Source organism: Leucoraja erinacea, chromosome 1, assembly GCF_028641065.1.
Source record: "Leucoraja erinacea ecotype New England chromosome 1, Leri_hhj_1, whole genome shotgun sequence".
NCBI classification, from domain to species: Eukaryota; Metazoa; Chordata; class Chondrichthyes; order Rajiformes; family Rajidae; genus Leucoraja; species Leucoraja erinaceus.
Window position 1 is genome coordinate 38,974,268 of NC_073377.1, and position 19,229 is coordinate 38,993,496.

Below are 19,229 nucleotides of genomic sequence, written 5' to 3' on the forward strand. Positions count from 1 at the left end.
ATATTATAGAGCAGTACCTTCACCCACTCACTAATATTATAGAGCAGTACCTTCACTCACTCACTAATATTATAGAGCAGTACCTTCACTCACCCACTCACTCACTAATATTATAGAGCAGTACCTTCACTCACCCACCCACTAATATTATAGAGCAGTACCTTCACTCACTCACTAATATTATAGAGCAGTACCTTCACTCACTCACTAATATTATAGAGCAGTACCTTCACTCACCCACTCACTAATATTATAGAGCAGTACCTTCACTCACCCACTCACTAATATTATAGAGCAGGAGCAGCTCCTCCAGTACCTTCACCCACCCGGCGCCGCGACCCGGATGTGAAGAGCGGGGGGCGGTGAAGATGGCGGCGGCGGCGGTGATGTCGATGTTGATGTCGGCAGCACCAGCAGCACCAGCACCAGCGGCAGTGGTAGTGACGGGCCGGTCTGTGGCCGCTCGCAGCTGAGACGGAGAGCAAGCACCCCCTGTCCCACCGCCAGCCTGTCCGCGTCCAACCGCCTGTTGCGGGGAGCCGGGGAGCCGGGGAAGGAGCGACTGCCGCCCTCTCCAGCCCGAGTGATGGGGGACACGGAGAAGTTCTGTTACGTTTACAGCTGCGACCTGGACATCAACGTCCAGTTGAAGATGTGAGTGAGGGGCAGGAGGATGCGGTTCAGCACCGGGGGCCCGAGGGGGAAGGACGGGCGGACGGTCAGTCTCCTTGGCCTGTGGTGAGAGATGGGGCCTTGGACTGAGGTCAGGTGTAGACTGGACTGGGTTGGGATGTGTGGCCCTTGGGTGCAGACGGGTGGGGACCTTGGAGTGGGCTGCTGTAGGTTTGGGATACGATGGGATGGGGAAGAAGAACTGGTGAATCCGGGATTGGGAGGGAGAGTGGCAGAGCTGGGAGGCATGTGACAACTGTGGAGTTAGAGAGGTGAAGTGGTCAAGTCCTGGGGATGCGTGTAGGGGAGACGGACCAAGCCAAGTGTGGTGTGGTAGAGGATGTGTGTCGTGAGTGGGAGAGTAGGATTAATGTCTTGAAAGATACAACATGGAAGCGTGCCCTTCAACCCAGAGTCCATGCCAACCACCCATCACCCATTCACACAAGTTCTCACACACGTGGACATGAAGAACGTTGAGTTCAATGTGGAGTAAATAGATATGCAAGGTCAGTTTGAGGCTAAGAAGGAGGAGTGCTGGGGATCTTGAAGAGAATGCGGTGGATAAATTCCCAGGAGCTGATGGAATTTATCATAGGTTATTGAGTGAGGCATGAGAGGAGATTGTGGAAGTCTTGACAATGCAAGGTCCTGGATGGTGGAAGAGCAGCAAATGCCTCTTTATTTAACAAGCAAAATGGAGAGAATCCATGGAATTAGGCTGGTGAGCTTCAATGATAGGGAAACTATTGGAGAGAATTCTTCTGGTTAGGATTTACTCCCATTTGGAAGTTAATTGGTGCCCATGAAAATAGTTTTTCACTGTACCTCAGTACACGTGGCAATAATAAACTAAACTAAAACAGTCGGCATGGTTTTAAGCACAACAGGTCGCATCTGATTAACTTGATCGAGTTTTCTGAGGAGGTGATGAAAGTGATTGATGAGGGCAGGGAGCAGGATGTTGTCTGTATGTGGATTTTAGTAAAGCATTTGATAAAGTCCCCCATGGTAGTCTAATCCAGAATTAAGAGGCACGTGATTAACAGTGACTTGGACGTATGAACTGGTTTACTGATAAAGGACAGTGGTTGTGGTGGAAGGACAGTATTTAGGTTGGTGGTCTGTGACCAATGCAGTTACACAGGGACCTGTGTTGGGACCTCTGATGTTTATGATGTATAAAAATGACGGGCATAAATATAGACAGGTTGGTTGGAAGTTTGAAGATTATGCCAATGTTGCTGGTGTCGTGGTCTGTAAGGAAGGCTGTCAAGGTATAAAGTGGGATATAGACGAACTACAGAAATCGGAGGAGAAATGGCAGGTGGAATTTAATCCAAGCAAGTGCGAGGTGTTGCACTTAGGGAGGTCAACTGCAAGGGGAAAATGGCATGACCTTTAACAGCATTGAGGGATCTTGAGGTCCTAGTCCAGGGGGTGACAACCTTGTTCTGCATAGGGGCCAGGACGCATGTCTGTGAGTGGATGGTGGGCCACATCTATCACATGGCAGGCATCGATCATGTGTTCACAAAGATCCCGCCCCTTCGAGGACGCCACCCAGAGCACTGGCCCCTAGTTACAGATGCTCATGAACATGGCACGCCTATGGACCATTACCTTGGTTCTGTCCTGAAGGCGGTGGCTCAAATATCGGACTCACTCATCCCCGGCCTATTGACAACCCCGATCCTGACAGTAAAGCCCAGACACAGAAGGTGCACGGCTGTGCCGGCGGCTTTGCGCAGGATGCGGTACAGCCAGAACTCGGCAGCTCCGCCATTGCGGCCACCAGCGCAGGCTTCCTTGTGTCACCGCGCCTGGGTGCCGCGGCCTCGGGCCCGGGAGGAGGAGTCCAGCCTCATGCAGTGCGATGGGCAGCAGGATTGAATGCATCCTTTTCACAGTGTTTTACCCGACCATCAGTCCGAAAATCACCTTCCAGGTACTGGAGATGACGGACGTCTGCGGGCCGGATGATTACGGGAAAGAAAAACGCCTGCGGGCTGGATGGTTTTGGGTTATGGGCCACATTCGGCCCATGGGCCGTAGGTTGCCGACCCCTGTCCTAGTCCATAACTTCCTGAACTCTCAACACAAGTAGTTAAATAGGCAAGTAGGTATAGAAGGCATATAATATGCTTGCTTTCATGGGTCGGGTCATTGAATATAAGACATAGGAAGTCATAATGCGGATTATAGGACTGTCGTTAGGCTGCATTTGAAGTATTGCATGCAATTCTCATCGCCTCATTACAGGAAGGATGTACTTTGGCAAGAGTGCAGAGGTGGTTGACCAGAATGATACCTGGATTAGGGGGTATTAGCTACAGGGAGAGGATGGGCAGACTTGGAGCACCGGAGGTTGTGGGGGGACCTGATAGCAGTATATAAAATTATGAGGCATAGGTAGGGTAGACATTCAAAACCTTTCTTCTAGGACGGAAAGATAAAATACTGGAGGACATAGCTTTAAGGTGAGGGGGCAAAGCTTAACGGAGATGTGTAGGGCAAACTTTTTACACAGGGTGGTGAGTGCCTAGAATGCGCTGCTTGGATTGGTGGTTGAGGCAGACCTGATGATGGTATTTGAGAGAATTTTAGATAGGCATATAGTTACGGCTAGGCCTGCGTAAGTCGAAGGAGCCTCAGGCCGCGGCGGAGAAGAAAATGGGGACCTGGTGTGGGGCGACCGCTGTGAAGAACAATGGTGGACCTGGTGTGGGGGAGGGAGTTAGGGGGCATTAGTTTTACAATCCCTTGTCCAGGGGATAAGTCTGTGTTTGCTTGTTTGTTGTTCGTTCTGGTTTGTTCTGCTGAAGGCGCTGTGCATACAGCAGCCAGCCAACTGCTTGTTGCTTGTCCTTTTCTATTTTTTGCACTTTTAATGTCAAGTTTTTGTGTACCTTGTGTGTTGTGACTGTTGGCAGACCAATTTCCTCCCGGGGATGAATAAAGTTTTATCGTATCGTATGCAGGGATTACGGTACTGCTGCTCAGAACTGCTGTAGATTTGGGAGCAACAACAGGAGGAGATTAGCAAGAGATAAGACTGATTGGCTCCAGCCCTAGTGGGAGGAGAGAAGTGAGTCAGTGCTGGGAAAACAGTTGAAAACTGAGGAATTTAGTTTGTAAATTGGTAAATCAGACAATTTATCAGTCAATTTAAGCAGGACTGCTCTTAGGGAGCGGCAGTGAGTGAGCGGCCCTGTAAGTAAAATGTGAGTCTTTGGCTCGATAGTCTTCGGTGGGGAGACCACGCAATATGCTTGAGAGGTAGAGACGAAAGAAGGAGATGTCAGGCAAGCTGATTCAGTGCGATGCTTGCAGTATGTGGGAGGTCAAGGACACCGCTGGTGCCTCTGGCTGCTACAAATGTGAAAAGTGCATCCAGGTGGAGCTCCTGAAGGACCGTGTTGGGGAACTGGAGAAGCAAGTGGATGACCTCCGGTTCGTCCGAGAAACTAAGTCATTCCTCGACAAGTCCTACAGTAAGATTGTTACACCTAAGGTACTGGAAGAGAGAAGGTGGGAGACAGTGAGAAAGGGAGGGAAACATGGAATGCCAACGTCCCCGGGTGTTGTACCTCTTGTGAACAGGTTCACCCACTTAGAAGCTGTCGGGACAGAAGACGTGTTTACACTGAGCGGCGGACTGGCCTGCGATGCGAATAGAGCTGTAGAGCCAAAACCAAAAAGGCCTAAGGCAGGCAACGCCATTGTAGTGGGAGACACCATTGTGAGAGGTACGGACAGGGGTTTCTGCGGCAACAGACGGGATGAGGATGGTGTGCTGCCTTCCTGGTGCCAGGATCCAGGATGTCATGGACAGAGTGCAGAAAATCCTCAAGGGCGAAGGTGAACATCTGGAAGTGGTAGTGCATGTCGGCACAAACGATGTCGGAAAGAAGGGGATGAATATTCTGCAGCGTGACTTTAGAGAGCTCGGAAAAATGCTGAAAAGCAGGACCTCCAGGGTTGTTATGTCCGGTTTGCTTCCAGTTCCTCGTGCTGGCGAGAGCAGGAACAGGGAGATACGGTACCTGAACGTGTGGCTGAGGAACTGGTGCACGGGGCAGGGATTTAGATTCTTAGATCACTGGGATCTGTTTTGAGGTAAGGGGGAACTGTACAAAAGGGACGGATTGCATCTTAACAGGTGTGGGACCAGCATTCTGGCAGGCAGGTTTGCCACTGCTACACAGGTGGTTTTAAACTGAATAAGGGGGGTGGGGTGTCGAATGGGATAGTGGAGGATGGAGTTAAAGGGAAAGGGTTTCTTAAATGTGTGAGCGTAGAGACAGAGGGGTGTAAAATGAGGGTAGAAGCAATAGGTAGCAAGGTGAAAAGTAAAAGTGGCAGGCCGGTAAATCCAGCGCAAAAATCAAAAAGGGCCACTTTTCAGCATAATAGTATAAGGGGTAAGAGTGTTGTAAAAACAAGCCTGAAGGATTTGTGTCTCAATGCAAGGAGCATTCGTAATAAGGTGGATGAGTTGAATATGCAGATAGCTATTAATGACTATGATATAGTTGGGATCACGGAGACATGGCTCCAGGGTGACCAAGTCTGGGAGCTGAACACCCAGGGATATTCAATATTCAGGAGGGATAGACAGAAAGGGAAAGGAGGTGGGGTAGCGTTGCTGGTTAGAGAGCAGATTAACGCAATAGAAAGGAAGGGCATTAGCTTTGTGGATGTGGAATCGATATGGGTAGAGCTGCGAAACACTAAGGGGCAGAAAATGCTAGTGGGAGTCGTGTACACGCCACCTAACAGTAGTAGTGGAGTTGGGGATGGCATCAAACAGGAAATTAGAAATGCGTGCAACCAAGGTAAAAAAGTTATAATGGGTGACTTCAATCTACATATAGATTGGGTGAATCAAATTGGCAAGGGTGCTGAGGAAGAGGATTTCTTGGAATGTATGCGGGATAGTTTTCTAAACCAACATGTAGAGGAACCAACGAGAGAGCAGGCTATTCTAGACTGGGTATTGAGTAATGAGGAAGGGTTACTTAGCAGTCTTGTTGTGCGTGGCCCCTTGGGCAAGAGTGACCATAATATGCTTGAGTTCTTCATTAGGATGGAGAATGACATCGTTAATTCAGAAACAAGGGTCCTGAACTTAAAGAAAGGTAACTTTGAGGGTATGAGACGTGAATTGGCCAAGATAGACTGGCGATTGATTCTTGATGGGTTGACGGTGGATATGCAATGGAAGACATTTAAAGACTCCATGGATGAACTACAACAATTGTTCTTCCCAGTTTGGCAAAAAAATAAATCAGGGAAGGTAGTGCATCCGTGGATAACAAGGGAAATCAGGGATAGTAACAAAACAAAAGATGAAGCATACAAATTAGCCAGAAAAAGCAGCCTACCAGAGGACTTGGAGAAATTCAGAGACCAGCAGAGGAGGACAAAGGGCTTAATTAGGAAAGGGAAAATAGATTTATGAAAGAAAACTGGCAGGGAACATAAAAACTGACTGCAAAAGCTTTTATAGATATGTGAAGAGAAAAAGATTAGTCAAAACAATTGTCGGTCCCTTGCAGTCAGCAACGGGTGAATTGATCATGGGGAACAAGGACATGGCAGACCAATTGAATAACTACTTTGGTTCTGTCTTCAGTAAGGAAGACATAAATAATCTGCCGGAAATAGCAGGGGACCGGGGATCAAATGCGATGGAGGAACTGAGTGAAATCCAGGTTAGCTGGGAAGTGGTGTTAGGTAAATTGAATGGATTAAAGGCCGATAAATCCCCAGGGCCAGATAGGCTGCATCCCAGAGTACTTAAGGAAGTAGCCCCAGAAATAGTGGATGCATTAGTGATCATTTTTCAAAGCTCTTTAGATTCTGGAGTAGTTCCTGAGGATTGGAGGGTAGCTAATGTAACACCACTTTTTAAAAAGGGAGGGAGAGAGAAAACGGGGAATTACATACCAGTTAGTCTAACGTCGGTAGTGGGGAAACTGCTAGAATCAGTTATTAAAGATGGGATAGTAGCACATTTGGAAAGTGGTGAAATCATTGGACAAAGTCAGCATGGATTTATGAAGGGTAAATCATGTCTGACGAATCTTATAGAATTTTTCGAGGATGTAACTAGTAGAGTGGATAAGGGAGAACCAGTGGATGTGTTATATCTGGACTTTCAGAAGGCTTTCGACAAGGTCCCACATAAGAGATTAGTATACAAACTTAAAGCACACGGTATTGGGGGTTCAGTATTGATGTGGATAGAGAACTGGCTGGCAGACAGGAAGCAAAGAGTAGGAGTAAATGGGTCCTTTTCACAATGGCAGGCAGTGACTAGTGGGGTACCGCAAGGCTCAGTTCTGGGACCCCAGCTATTTACGATATGTATTAATGATTTGGACGAGGGGATTGAATGCAACATCTCCAAGTTTGCGGATGACACGAAGCTGGGGGGCAGTGTTAGCTGTGAGGAGGATGCTAGGAGGCTGCAAGGTGACTTGGATAGGCTGGGTGAGTGAGCAAATGCATGGCAGATGCAGTATAATGTAGATAAATGTGAGGTTATCCACTTTGGTGGGAAAAACAGGAAAGTAGATTATTATCTGAATGGTGGCCGATTAGGAAAGGGCAACGAGAGGGGCAACGAGTCCTGGGTGTCATGGTACACCAGTCATTAAAAGTAGGCATGCATGTGCAGCAGGCAGTGAAGAAGGCGAATGGTATGTTAGCATTCATAGCAAAAGGATTTAAGTATAGGAGCAGGGAGGTTCTACTGCAGTTGTACAGGCTCTTGGTGAGACCACACCTGGAGTATTACGTACAGTTTTGGTCTCTTAATCTGAGGAAAGACATTCTTGCCATAGAGGGAGTACAGAGAAGGTTCACCAGACTGATTCCTGGGATGTCAGGACTTTCATATGAAGAAAGACTGGATAGATTCGGTTTGTACTCGCTAGAATTTAGAAGATTGAGGGGGGATCTTATAGAAACTCACAAAATTCTTAAGGGGTTGGACAGGCTAGATGCAGGAAGATTGTTCCCGATGTTGGGGAAGTCCAGAACAAGGGGTCACAGTTTATGGGTAAGGGGGAAATCTTTTATGACCGAGATGAGGAAAACGTTTTTCACACAGAGAGTGGTGAATCTCTGGAATTCTCTCCCGCAGAAGGTAGTTGAGGCCAGTTCATTGGCTATATTTAATAGGGAGTTAGATGTGGCCCTTATGGCTAAAGGGATCAGGGGGTATGGAGAGAAGGCAGGTACAGGATACTAAGTTGGATGATCAGCCATGATCATATTGAATGGCGGTGCAGGCTCGAAGGGCCGAATGGCCTACTCCTGCACCTATTTTCTATTTTCTATGTTTCTATGAAAGGAGGGCTATGGATTATGTACAGCTAGATAAGAGATGGTCGGCATCATATTCGGCACAGACATTGTGGGCCAAACGGCCTGTTTATGTGCTGCACTATGTTCTATGAAACCCGATGACCTTGGTCTGGCGTTTGGTCCCTCCGAGGATGAGCATACGCTGAATAATCCAACCACATTTTTGTTTGGAAGTGGAAAGAAATAATAGAAATTACATTCATTTCAACGTGTAAAAAGATTTGAGATACTGCATATGCTGTATTATAATTTTGCTGCATGTCATTGTGGTATATCATGTCTTGATTGGTGAGTATGTTTAGTTTGTGACTTTATTTGAAGCAGAAATAATATGGGACTGACGAGGTAGAGTCACTGTGGATTGAATTGAGGAATTGTAAAGGCAAGAAGACAGTAATTGGTGTTATCTACAGACCCCCAAATAGTAGCCCTGATGTAGGGTGTAGGTTGCAGCCGGAGTTAAAAATGGCATGTAACAAAGGTAATGTTACTGTGGTGATGGGGGATTTCAATATGCAGGTAGACTGGGAAAATCAGGTTGGTTCAGGACCCCAAGAAAGAGAGTTTGTAGAATGCCTCCGAGATGGATTGATAGAGCAGCTTGTAATGGAGCCGACCAGAGAAAATGCAATTCTGGATTTAGTGTTGTCCAATGAACCAGATATGATAAGAGAACTCGAGGTAAAGGATATGATTGAAACTAATATGATTAGTTTCAATCTGCAATTTGAGAAGGAGAACGTTAAATTGGAAGTGTCAGTGATGCAGTTGAACAAAGGGGACTATGAAGGCATGAGAGGGGAGCTGGCCAATGTAGACTGGGAAGGGATCCTAGCAGGAATGACAGTGGAACAGCAATGGCAGAAATTTCTGGGCATAATCCAGAAGACGCAGGATCATTTCATTCCAAAAAGGAAGAAAGATTCTAAGGGGAGTAGGAGGTGACCGTGGCAGACAAGAGAAGTTAGGGATAGAATAAAACTAAAAGAAAAAATGTATAACACAGCAAAGAGTAGCCGGAAGCCAGAGGATTGGGAAACTTTCATAGGACAACAGAAGGAAACAAAACGGGCAATACGGGCTGAAAAGATGAAGTATGAAGGGAAGCTGGCCAGGAATATAAAGAAGGACAGTAAAAGCTTCTTCAGATATGTTAAGGAAAAAAGAGTAGCAAAGTCAAATGTGGGTCCCTTGAAGGCAGACACGGGTGAAATTATTATGGGCCACAAGGAAATGGCAGAAGCGTTGAATAGGTACTTCGGATCTGTCTTCACTAAGGAAGACACAAACAATCTCCCAGATGTACTGGAGGACAGAAGATCTAAGGGGGCAGAGGAACTTAAAGAAATGTTCATTATACGAGAAATAGTATTGGGTACGTTAATGGGACTGAAGGATGATAAATCCCCTGGAACTGATGGTCTGCATCCCAAGATCCTCAGGGAGGTGGCTCTAGAAATAGTGGACGCACTGGTGATCATTTTCCAATGTTCAATAGATTCAGGATCAGTTCCTGTGGTTTGGAGGATAGCTAATGTTATCCCACTTTTCAAGAAAGGAGCAAGAGAGAAAACGGGGAATTACAGACCAGTTAGCCTGACTTTGGGGGGAAAGATGCTGGAGTCAATTATTAAAGAGGTAATAATGGGGCATTTGGATAGCAGTAAAAGGATTAGTCCAAGTCAACATGGATTTATGAAAGGGAAATCATGCGTGACTAATCTTCTGGAATTTTTTGAGGATGTGACAGTAAAATGGATGAAGGGGTGCCAGTGGATGTAGTTTATCTAGACTTTCAGAAAGCCTTTGATAAGGTCCCGCACGGGAGACTGGTGACTAAAATTATAGCACATGGTATTGGGGGTAAGGTGTTGACATGGATAGAAAATTGGTTGGCAGACCGGAAGCAAATAGTAGGAGTGAACGGGTCCTTTTCAGAATGGCAGGCAGTGGCGAGAGGAGTGCCGCAAGGCTTGGTGTTGGGGCAGCAACTGTTTACCATATATATTAATGATTTGGAAGAGGGAATTAGGAGCAACACGAGCAAGTTTGCGAATGACACAAAGCTGGGTGGCAGTGTGAACTGTGAAGAGGATGTTAAGAGGTTGCAGGGTGACCTGGACAGGTTGAGTGAGTGGGCAGATGCGTGGCAGATGCAGTATAACATAGATAAATGTGAGGTTATCCACTTTGGTGGCAAAAACAAAGGGGAAGATTATTATCTCAATGGGGTTAGGTAAGGGGAGGTGCAGTGAGACCTGGGCATCCTTGTACACCAGTCACTGAAAGTTGGCTTACAGGTACAGCAGGCAGTGAAGAAAGCTAATGGAATGTTGGCCTTCATAACAAGAGGATGTCAGTATAGGAGTAAAGAGGTTTTTTGCAGTTGTATAGGGGTTTGGTGAGACCACATTTGGAGTATTATGTACAGTTTTGGTCTCCTAATTTGAGGAAGGACATCCTTGTGATTGAGGCAGTGCAGCGTAGGTTCACGAGATTGATCCCTGGGATGGCGGGACTGTCGTATGAGGAAAGATTGAAAAGACTAGGCTTGTATTCACTGGAGTTTAGAAGGATGAGGGGGAATCTTATAGAAACATATAACATTATAAAAGGACTGGACAAGCTAGATGCAGGAAAAATTTTCCCAATGTTGGGCAAGTCCAGAACCAGAGGCCACAGTCTTAGAATAAAGGGGAGGTCATTTAAGACTGAGGTGAGAAAAAAACTTTTTCGCCCTGAGAGTTGTGAATTTATGGAAACCCCTGCCACAAAGGGCAGTGGAGGCCAAGTCACTGGATGGATTAAAGAGAGAGTTAGATAGAGCTCTAAGGGCTAATGGAGTCAAGGGACATGGTGAGAAGGCAGGCATGTGTTATTGATAGGGGACGATCAGCCATGATCACAATGAATGGCGGTGCTGGCTCGAAGGGCCGAATGGCCTCCTCCTGCACCTATTTTCTATGTTTCTATATGCGAATGCTTCATTGAGCATAATTCTGAATGGTAACTGCCCACTTCGTCCGAGCACATTATTGCACGCGTCCTGAAAGCCATCTTAAATGACCACCTAAACTGTCATTTGACAACCTAAAAAGCTGCACAGGTTGCCCGGCTGACAACAGAGAAAAAATGTTAAGTGAGAGCACTGAGATACCATTAAGCTGTAAAGGTTGCAGAGCAAATTTACAAGGATGTTGCCAGGACTCAAAGGCCTGAGCTAAGGGCAGACATTGGACAGACAAGGTACACAAAAATGCTGGAGAAACTCAGAGGGTGCAGCAGCATCTATGGAGCGAAGGAAATAGGCAACGTTTCGGGCCAAAACCCTTCTTCAGACTGATAGGGGGTGGCGGGGAGAAGGAAGGAAAAAGGAGGAGGAGGAGGTGCCCGGGGGCTGAGGGATGGGAGGAGACAGCCCGAGGGCTGAGGAAGGGGAGGAGACAGCAAGGGCTAACAAAATTGGGAGAATTCAATGTTCATGCCCGCAGGATGCAGACTCCCCATGTGGAATATGAGGTGCTGTTCCTCCAATTTCCAGTGTTGCTCACTCTGGCCATGGAGGAGACCCAGGACAGAGAGGTCGGACGGGGAGTGGGATGGGGAGTTGAAGTGCTGAGCCACCGGGAAGTCAGGTAGGTTGTTGCGGACCGAGCGGAGGTGTTCGGCGAAATGTTCGCCCAACCTCTGCTTAGTCTCACCGATGTAGATCAGCTGACATCTAGAGCAGCGGATGCAGTAGATGAGGTTGGAGGAGATACAGGCGAACCTCTGTCACACCTGGAACGACTGCTTGGGTTCTTGAATGGATTCGAGGGGGGAGGTAAAGGGACAGGTGTTGCATATCTTGCGGTTACAATGGAAAGTGCCTGGGGATGGGGTGGTACGGGAGGGAAGGGGAGAATTGACAAGGGAGTTGCGGAGGGAGCGGTCTTTGCAGAAGGCAGACATGGGGGGAGATGTGAAGATGTGGAGAGTGGTGGGGTCACGTTGGAGGTGGCGAAACTGACGGAGGATTACTTGTTGAGACAGACAAGGACTTCAATTACTGGAGTGCAGGAAACGAAGATTTATATTATAGATGTGGATACAATCAGGAGAGTGGTTGGGTGAATACACGGAGTCATTTTTGCAGGGTGGGGAATCAAAAAGAGAAGAAATGGGTCAAAGGAGACAGATTTCGCAGGCAGGAACCTCGGGAACATATTTTTCACAGGAAAGGTAGGGAAATTAGCTGCTAAAGGAAGTAGTTGCAGGTACAATAAGAGCATTTAAAAGAGATTTGAACAGCTCTGTCTGAAGAAGGGTCTCGACCCGAAACGTCACCTATTCCTTTTTTCCAGAGATGCTGTCTGACCCGCTGAGTTACTCCAGCTTCCTGTGTCTATGAACAGGTACATTGATATAACATATAACCATACAGCACAGGAGTGGGCATTTTGCCCCACAATGTTTGTGCTGAACATGATGCTAAGTTAAACTGATCTCATCTGCTAGTACATGATCCATATCCCTCTATTCCTTGCACTTCCATGTACCTATCTAAATGTTAAACACCACGAACATACAATGCCCTCCATAATGTTTGGGACAAAGACCCATCATTTATTTATTAGCCTCTGTACTCCACAATTTGAGATTTGTAATTGGAAAAAAATCACATGTGGTTAAAGTGAATATTGTCAAATTTTATTAAAGACGATTTTTAAACATTTTAGTTTACAATGATCATGTTTATTCATAGATGTAAGGTGCGATGTAATGATGAGATGCATAAATTCAGAGAAGTCCCGCGAAGGACCGAGGCATCTTTTTTCCCCAATAGGAAATTTAAACATTTTCATGATTTGACATTTCAAAATCGATTCATTTTGTTCCCAATAATGATGCATTTGTAGTCAAAGACATCACAAAGTGTAGAATTGTGGTTGTGGTGTGGTATGAAGAACTAACTTAATCATAAAATCGATGAAATGGGCTGAGTTTCAATATAGGCTGTTTTCCCAGAGGAACTGCCTTCCAAACGTCAGTGCGCTTTTGATATCCGAGTCTGTACTATGACATTGTAAATTGGCAATGTACTGGAGGTCAGTTATTGGAAAATCTAATTTTGCTCTTTGCAGCTGGACTTGACACTGAATCCCTTGTCAGTTCCAGATGAATGGAGTCATCTTGTGTATGCCAAGCCCAGCTGGCATAAAACTGAGGACAGATGTATTCTCCATTATAAAGGCTAGTTTAGGTTAAGTTTTTTGTTTCTTTTTTAAGGAAAGTTATATAGTGACATAAATTTACAGTAGCTTATATTTAACTAAATCTATTTAAAGTATTTTAAAATTCCATTATCCGAACACATGGGCATCACTGTGGTAGCATCCACAGTAAGGAACATGATCAAGACCATGAGTTTGTCTGAAGAAGGATTTCGGCCTGAAACATTGCAACTGCTGAGTTTCTCCAGCACTTTTGTCTACCTTCGATTTTCCTGCATCTGCAGTTCCTTCATAAACACCATGAGTTTGTACATTCTCCCTGTAACCACAAGGGGGCTGTCAACACAATTGGCGCAGTGATGTCTTATGCAAATTGTATTGCCTCACTGTACTGGGTGACTAAAAATAAAAATCGTTGTTTCTTTTGCATGAGCATGGAGAGCATAGATAAGGTGAACAGCTACAGTTTTTCCCCAAGGTAGTGAAGTCTAAATCTAGAAGGCTAAATACAAACCTGGATCCATCCAATGTGAAATAGTTCCCCCACATTCCCATTAAACCTTGCCCCCCTCACTTTAAACCCTTATACCCTGGCGCTTGATTTCCTTAATCTGGGTAAAAGACTCTGTACATTTACCCTATCTATTCCCCCCCATGATCGTATAGACTTCTATAAAGTAGACTTCTATAAGATCACCCCTCATCCTCCTGTGCTCCAAGGAATGAAGTTCTAGTCTGCCCAATAACTTTGGTAGGTGAGGCTCTCAAATACTGACAACGGCCTTGTAAAATTTCTCTGTACTATTTCTAGCTTAACAATGTCCTTCCTTTAGCAGGGTGACCAAAACAGAACACAATACTCCAAATGCATCTAAATGCAGCCTCGCCAAGGTCTTAGACAACTGCAACATCATATCCCAACTTCATATCGTTACTGATAATGAAGGCCAATGTGCAGAAAGATTCTTAACCACCCTACCTACCTGTAATACCGCTTTCAATGGAGTATGCACCTGCACTCCTGGATCCCTTTGCTCTACAACACTCCCTAGTGGCCTGCCATTCACTGTGAAGGGCTTCCCAAAATGGAACATTTCACAGCTATCTGCATTAAACACCCTTATTCGTTCCTCAGTCCACTTACCAAAATGATCAAGATCCTGGTGTAATTTTTGACTCTCATTTTTGCTATCTATGATACCACCCACTTTAGTGTCATCTGCAAACTTACTAGTCATGCCTCAAACATTCTCATCCATATCGTTAACATAAACCACAAACAGCATGGGCCCAGGATCACTCCCTGAGGAACGTCACTCCCTGAGGAACATCTGAGACCTCCAGTCTGAAAAACGGATTTCCACAACCATCCTCTGCTTCCTTCCATGAAGCCAATTCTCTATTCAGTTGGCTAGCTCTCCTGGATCTCATGCAATCAAACCTTCCAGGCTAGTCTACCATGCAGAAGCTTATCAAATGTCTTGCTGAAGTCCATATAGACAACAATATTGGCAACCTTGTCAACCTTATGGTTACTTCTTCATAAAGCTCAATCAGGTTCATAAGTCATGATCTTCCATGTTGACTACCCCTAATCAGGATTACCTCTGTTCAAGAAGAAATGACAATGATCCAAAAATTTGAATCCCTGCCACCTGCACCAACTCCTCAGCCACACATTCTTCTGTCCTATCTTCCTGTTCCTGCCCTCACTAGCATGTAGCACCAGGAGTAATCCGGAGATCACTACCCTGAAGGTCTTGTAGGGCCTCATCCCTTTTTTGACCTATGTCATTTGTGCCACATTTACAGTGACCTGGCTGCTCACCCCCATGAGAATGTCATGCAGTCACTCTGCGATATCCTGGTACCTGGCACACTAACACCATCCTACACACATTAGGGACAATGTACAATTTTACCAAGCCAATTAACCCACAAACCTGTACATTATTGGAGTGTGGGAGGAGACCAGAGTACCCGGAGAAAGCCCGCGCAGGTCACGGGGAGAACATACAAACTCTGTATAGACAGTGCCCGTAGTCAGGATCAAACCTGTGTCTCTGGTGCTGCACCACCATGCTAACCCAATGTGGTTCTCTAATGTGGTCTGTAGGGAACTATACCTGGGCACAATTCCCATAGATACTGTACAGTCATCATGGACAGCAGCAGTTTAACTGACTTCCCACGTCCCACAGGAGGAACATTGCACTATTCTACCTCCCATCACGACTGCACCAAAACTAAGAAGAACAAAGAGCACCAGTCACACACGAGGAGCAGCAGAGTGTACCTTATGTCCTCTGCTCAGCCTCCTTGCCTCAGTCCCCTCGCCAAAACCTCATACTTCCCCTCTACACGGCAATCCCCCTTCACGTAGCACTTCTCCTCCACACCACTCCGCAACATGTAAAATAATCGGCTGTGTAATAAGCCCATTTTGATAACTCACCATTCCACTGACTGCCTTTTGAAATCTGCTGCCACTCTGAATCTGAAATAGACTCCTAAATGCTTCCTTCCTGAACTAATTTGCTTCTTTTACTGCTCTGCTTTTAGGATCCTTTTTGAAAATGTTTCTTTGACATTTTTCCAAATATCTCTGGCATGGTGTGTGTCGAAACTTTTTTATTTGCTTTTTATACGTCTTTGAAGTTTTTCTTTACGAAAGATACCACATAAGTGCTATAGTTTTGAACCACATTTAGCTGATATATTGTAGCTGGTATTTGTTCTTCTCCAACTATCTCAGATTGTGTGTCAAAAATAACAATTTTTGTTGTAACAATAATTCGTTGCATACATTTTCATCTCATGAAATTTCAAAATGTTGATATTTTCTATTGATCAGTAAGTAGCAGCCATTGAAATTTCTGGAAAAGTAATTATTGTTGCTGTTTTATTTCCTGCATATTTTTCAAATTGCTGACCATTAATTAAATTGCAATAATACTGTGCCTTATTTCAAAGACAGAACAATATATATATATTATTTTAATGCTCAAAAAATTGCTTAGTGCACTTTAATTTTGTAAAGGAAGAATAATACAGTTAAAATAGTCAAACTTGTAATTTGTGTAAGGAAGAAAAGCATGTGGTTTACTAAGTTTGAGTATGGATGCAACATGCTGCTAAGATCACTGTATCTTGTTATTCTTGTGTGCATGTAGTGGAAGTTTGGAAGGAAAACGGGAGCAAAAAAGCTATAAAGCTCTTCTGGAGGATCCATTGCTTAAATTCTCAGGCTTGTACCAGGAAACCTGTTCAGATCTGTATGTAACAGGCCAGGTATTTGCAGAAGGAAAACCACTGGCTCTTCCTGTTCGTACTTCTTACAAAGCTTTCAGCACTCGATGGAAGTAAGTATAACCTGTTGCTGAGAGTTGTTTTTGAGATGGGTTTTCTGATTTGGATGTGTTTAGAGTACAGAAATGTAAATCTCTCCAAAATACTTTACACCAATCATTGTGAAACGTTTAACCTTTAGAAACATTGTAACCGTACATTTTGATGTCCAAAGGGCCTGTCCCACTTAGGCGACTGCCGGCGACTAGGCAGTTGCCATACGGTCGCTGGGGTGTCACCTGTATGGTCGTGAGTAATCTCGTCAGTCGCCCAAAGAGTCGTAGCGTTTTTCTGGTCGCCGCTGGATTTTGAAATGTTCAAAACTTTAGGTGGACGTCCTAATAGGTCGCCGGTTGTCAGTAGCTTGACGTCGACTAGGTGGTAGGTTGTTGTAGCTTGTCGTAGACATTGTCATAGAAATTGTCATAGGGGTGTCCAGTCGCCGTTTTTTCGGAGACCTTCTACGACTATGACAGTTGCCGGCAGTCGCCTAAAAAATTGCCTAAGTGGTACAGGCCCTTAACTTACTTATGTTTATCTTTAAACAGTAGCATTGGATTGCAACATCCTCACTGACGTAGCACACCTGAAGCTTGTTTAGATGTTATCTCATATGCTGAACTTCTTCCTCTATTTGTGTCTTTAGTTCTTTCACTCGCTAGACTTATGTAATCTTAGTTTTTTTAAATAACAGATCACCTAACTGGAATAATAGTTCAGATACAATACAAAATCAAAATGATTTGGAAGGCTTTTGTATAAGCATATACTTAAGGACTACACGTTTAAACTAAATAGTGGGGGGGAGGGATTGACAAATTGGGAGTATAAAGATGGAGTTGAAGAGGAAGTGGCTACAGGAAAAATTACAAAAGATTCTCGAATTAATGGGAAGGAAAGCTTGAGAATGGACAACAGTGAAGTCAGGGCCAATTGTGAACGGTGCGAGGGGGGAAGTGAATACGGAGGTCAAAAAGTGCTGTATATGAATGCACGAAGTATAAAGAAGTGGACGAGCTTGAAGCTCAGTTAGAAATTGGCAAGTATGATGTTGTGGTAATTACTGAGACATGGCTGCAAGAGGGCCAGGGCTGGGAACTGAATATTCAAGGGTATACCTCCTATCGAAAAGACGGACAGGTGGGCAGAGGGGGTGGGGTTGCCCCGTTGGTGAGGAATGAAATTCAGTCCCTTGCAAGGGGTGACATTGAAACAGGAGATGTGGAGTCAGTATGGATAGAACTGAGGAATTGTAGGGGTAAAAATACCCTAATGGGACTAATCTACAGGCCCCTAAACAGTAGCCTGGACATAGGGCGCAAGTTGAATCAGGAGTTAAAATTGGCATGTAGTGAAAGTAATGCTGTGGTTGTTATGGGAGATTTCAACATGCAGGTAGACTGGGGGAAATCAGGTTGGTACTGGATCCCAAGAAAGGGACTTTGTTGAGTGCTTTTGTGATGAATTCTTTGAACAGCTTGTATTGGAGCCTACCAGGGAGAAGGCAATTCTGGATTTAGTGTTATGTAATGAACCGGATTTGATAAAGGAACTCTATGTCAATGAGCCATTAGGAGGCAGTGACCATAACATGATCAGGTTTAATCTACAATTGGAGAGGGAGAAGAGTAGATTGGAGGTGTCAGTGTTGCAGTTGAATAAAGGGGACTATGGAGCCATGAGGGAGGAGCTGGTCAAGTTGACTGGAAAGATACTAGCAGGGATGACAGTGGAACAAAAATGGAAGGTGTTTCTAGGAATAATACAGAAGGTGCAGGATCAGTTCATTCCTCCGAGGAAGAAAGATTCCAAGGGGAGAAAGGGAAGACCATGGCTGACAAGGGATGTCAGGGACAGTATAACAATTAAAGCGAAGAAGTACAACGTAGCAAAGATGAGCGGGAAGCAAGCGGATTGGGTAATGTTTAAAGAACAACAGAAGATAACTAAAAAGACAATACGGGGAGAAAAGATGAGGTACGAAGGTAAGCTAGCCAAGAATATAAAGCAGGATAGTAAAAGCTTCTTTAGGTATGTGAAGAGGAAAAAAATAGTTAAGACCAAAGTTGGACCCTTGAAGACTGAAAAAGGTGAATTTATTATGGGGAACAAGGAAATAGCAGATGAGTTGAACAGGTACTTTGGATGTGTCTTCACTAAGGAGGACACAAACAATCTTCCTGATATAGTAGTGGCCAGAGGATCTGGGGTGATGGAGGAACTGAAGGAAATCCACATTAGGCAGGAAATGGTATTGGATAGACTGATGGGACTGAAAGCTGATAAATCCCCAGGGCCTGATGGTCTGCATCCCATGGTACTTAAGGAAGTGGCTCTAGAAATAGTGGATGCATTGGTGATAATTTTCCAATGTTCTATAGACTCAGGATCAGTTCCTGTGGAGGGTAGCTAATGTTATCCCATTTTTTAAGAAAGGCGGGAGAGAGAAAACAGGGAAATGATAGACCAGTTAGCCTGACATCGGTGGTGGGGAAGATGCTGGAGTCAATTATAAAAGATGAGATAGCCGAACATTTGGATAGCAATAACAGGATCGGTCCGAGTCAGCAGGGATTTTCGAAGGGGAAATCATGCTTGACTAATCTTCTGGAATTTTTT

At 45.0% G+C, this 19,229-nt stretch overlaps 1 protein-coding gene across 3 annotated transcripts in view; it reads left to right on the forward strand.

Moving 5' to 3' along the window:
* The first annotated feature begins 368 nt into the window (after window positions 1-368).
* Window positions 369-19,229, forward strand: part of pik3c3 (phosphatidylinositol 3-kinase, catalytic subunit type 3) — a 124,374-nt gene continuing 105,513 nt past the window's right edge. For all 3 annotated transcript variants that reach the window (XM_055633266.1, XM_055633281.1, XM_055633273.1), the window contains exons 1-2: window positions 369-654; window positions 16,436-16,624. In XM_055633266.1, coding sequence (XP_055489241.1) covers window positions 587-654; window positions 16,436-16,624 — 257 coding nt within the window. In that variant the 5' untranslated portion in view covers window positions 369-586. The remainder of the gene's footprint in view (window positions 655-16,435; window positions 16,625-19,229) is intronic.